This window comes from Monopterus albus, unplaced genomic scaffold (assembly GCF_001952655.1).
Source record: "Monopterus albus unplaced genomic scaffold, M_albus_1.0 scaffold259.1, whole genome shotgun sequence".
NCBI classification, from domain to species: Eukaryota; Metazoa; Chordata; class Actinopteri; order Synbranchiformes; family Synbranchidae; genus Monopterus; species Monopterus albus.
The window spans coordinates 925,607-927,989 of record NW_018128139.1 but is presented as its reverse complement, the minus strand read 5'-3'; the positions used below and the strand labels follow the sequence as shown (position 1 = coordinate 927,989).

The window sequence follows — 2,383 nt, the reverse complement described above, 5'->3', positions numbered from 1 at the left end:
CAATGGAATAATGCTGTTAAAATGGACATTACATTTTATATATGAGAGATATTACACTAATTCCATCATAACTGTATCAGCTTTGATTTGAGGATCTGCTGTACCTCCTGTGGTCATCTCGACAGGCAGTGCCCCAAATCACTTTCACTATCCACACTTCTTGCTTCTCTGACCTGACTGAGCTTTGGTGTATGGGAAAAAAAAAGTCTGAATTCAGTTTCTTCATGAATAAATGATTTTTCCTTTTTATGTGCTGTGCTGCAGGCAAGCTGGGGAGGAGACGGACAGTGATCCAGGCTCCTCAGGGTGACGGGAGGCCATGTCCGTCCCAGATGGAGCAGTGGAAGCCCTGCCTAGTGAAACCCTGCTACAGCTGGAGATATAGCATGTGGTCTGAATGCAAGTCTGAGGTTGGTCAGCTTCCATCCCCTTCTCTAAATCATCTTCACAAAGGGACGATTAATTGGAGGACTGTGTGTTACACTGCGTTAGTTTTAGCATAGCTACCTACAGTAACAACCTGCCAACTGAGTGTGTGTACTGCAGTAATGGGAAATGTACCGTGCCTTATAATGTGATGTTGTAATGCAGTGTTCTTACCGTCTCATCATATCATTATACAAACTGACAGTCATTGCTTTACACACACTGTAAGATTTTTATAGACATGCTAGCAACATGGCTCCAGGAATAGCAGGGTTGGAGGGCTGTTCACCCAGTCCGCCACCTTGGTTCACAGGGAGAGATCTCAACAGCTACTGGCTATATTGCCATTACTAGATACGGGTGTTGCTCAGAGGATGAAGCCTACTGCACAAGCATTTAACACCTGACTTAGACTCCTTCAGGCTACAGAAATAGAGGGTTGCGTCAGGAAGGGCATAAAAATATGCCAAATTTAAACATGTGAATCATCAGTGTGAATTCCATACTGGATTGGTCGAGGCCCGGGTTAACAACGATTGCCACCAGTGCTGCTGACCTACAGGGTGCTGGCGGAAATTGGACTACTGTTGGTCGAAGAAGGAGAGGAGGTAGAAGGAGTTGTAGACAGAGAGAGAAGAGGAAAGGCAAGAGTATAGGTCTGAGAATAGGGACTCTTAACATTGGCACAATGACAGGGAAAGGTAGAGAGCTGGTGGACATGACGAAGAGAAGGAAGGTAGATATACTGTGTGTGCAGGAGACCAGGTGGAAGGGTAGCAAAGCGCGTAGCATTTGTAGCATTGCAATTCTTTTAACCATGCTAACTCTAAGAGACGAGGCAGTCCAAGTAACTTCAAAACAGTGCTGATTTATTCAATGAACACAGGTAAAAATTAACATTACATGCTCAGGTATCTTGCACCTCCAACATGCACGCAGGCAGCTGAAGAATGCAAGACCCCTGAACCCAACAGGCCTATACATTTATCACTTAGGTTGGGCTAGCCCCATACTAACAGGAACGCCAAACCGTGACGTGTCTGGTGCCAGCTTTGCAGCTGACCATGGCAATAGTCAAAACATGAAGAAAATCAATGTGTGTGTGTCTGTTGATTGTGGTGTGTAGCTAAAAACATTCTAACACAACCTCTAGTGACATGTAATGACATTAAACATAAGAAAATATTATGGCTATGGCTACAATTATACACATCATAATAATAATATTAAACATCCTGTCTGCTGACAGTCAAACTTTCTCTCTAGTTATCCTTGACCATAAGCATCCTGCAGCATTCATGAGAATGCCTAACTAGACATCCTGTCTACTCTAAACATTCCTAATACATCAAGTATCTGACCAATATCTATCTGACTAAAAATACCTAACACATTGGAGGGGGATACAAACTGTTTTATTATGGTGTGGACAGGATGAAAAATGGGGTAGGAGTGATCCTGAAGGAGGAGCTTGTGAGGAATGTTTTAGAGGTGAAAAGAGTGTCAGACAGGGTGATCAGTTTGAAGTTGGAAATTGAAGGGGTAATGTTGAATGTAGTCAGTGGTTATGCTCCACAAGTAGGGTGTGAGTTAGAAGAGAAGGAGAAATTCTGGAGGGAGTTAGATGAGGTGATGGAGAGTAATCCCAGAGGGGAGAGAGTGGTGATTGTGGCAGACTTCAACGGGCATGTTGGTGAGGGGAACAAAGGTGATGAGGAGGTGATGGGCAGGTTTGGTGTTAAGGGAAGGAACCTAGAAGGACAGATGGTGGTGGACTTTGCTAAGAGGATGGAAATGGCTGTAGTTAACACCTATTTCCAGAAGCGGGAGGAACACAGAGTTACATATAAGAGTGGAGGCAGGAGTACACAGGTAGACTACATTCTATGTAGACGAGGCAATCTGAGAGAGATTAGTGACGGCAAAGTGGTGGTAGGAGAAAGTGTAGCCAGACAGC

The 2,383-nt window shown here is 44.1% G+C and overlaps 1 protein-coding gene across 1 annotated transcript in view; it reads left to right on the top strand.

The window, feature by feature from the left end:
- The window catches only part of thsd7aa (thrombospondin, type I, domain containing 7Aa), a 243,676-nt gene that overhangs the window by 211,059 nt on the left and 30,234 nt on the right, over window positions 1-2,383 (top strand). The window contains exon 21 of the mRNA XM_020621420.1: window positions 265-410. Coding sequence (XP_020477076.1) covers window positions 265-410 — 146 coding nt within the window. The remainder of the gene's footprint in view (window positions 1-264; window positions 411-2,383) is intronic.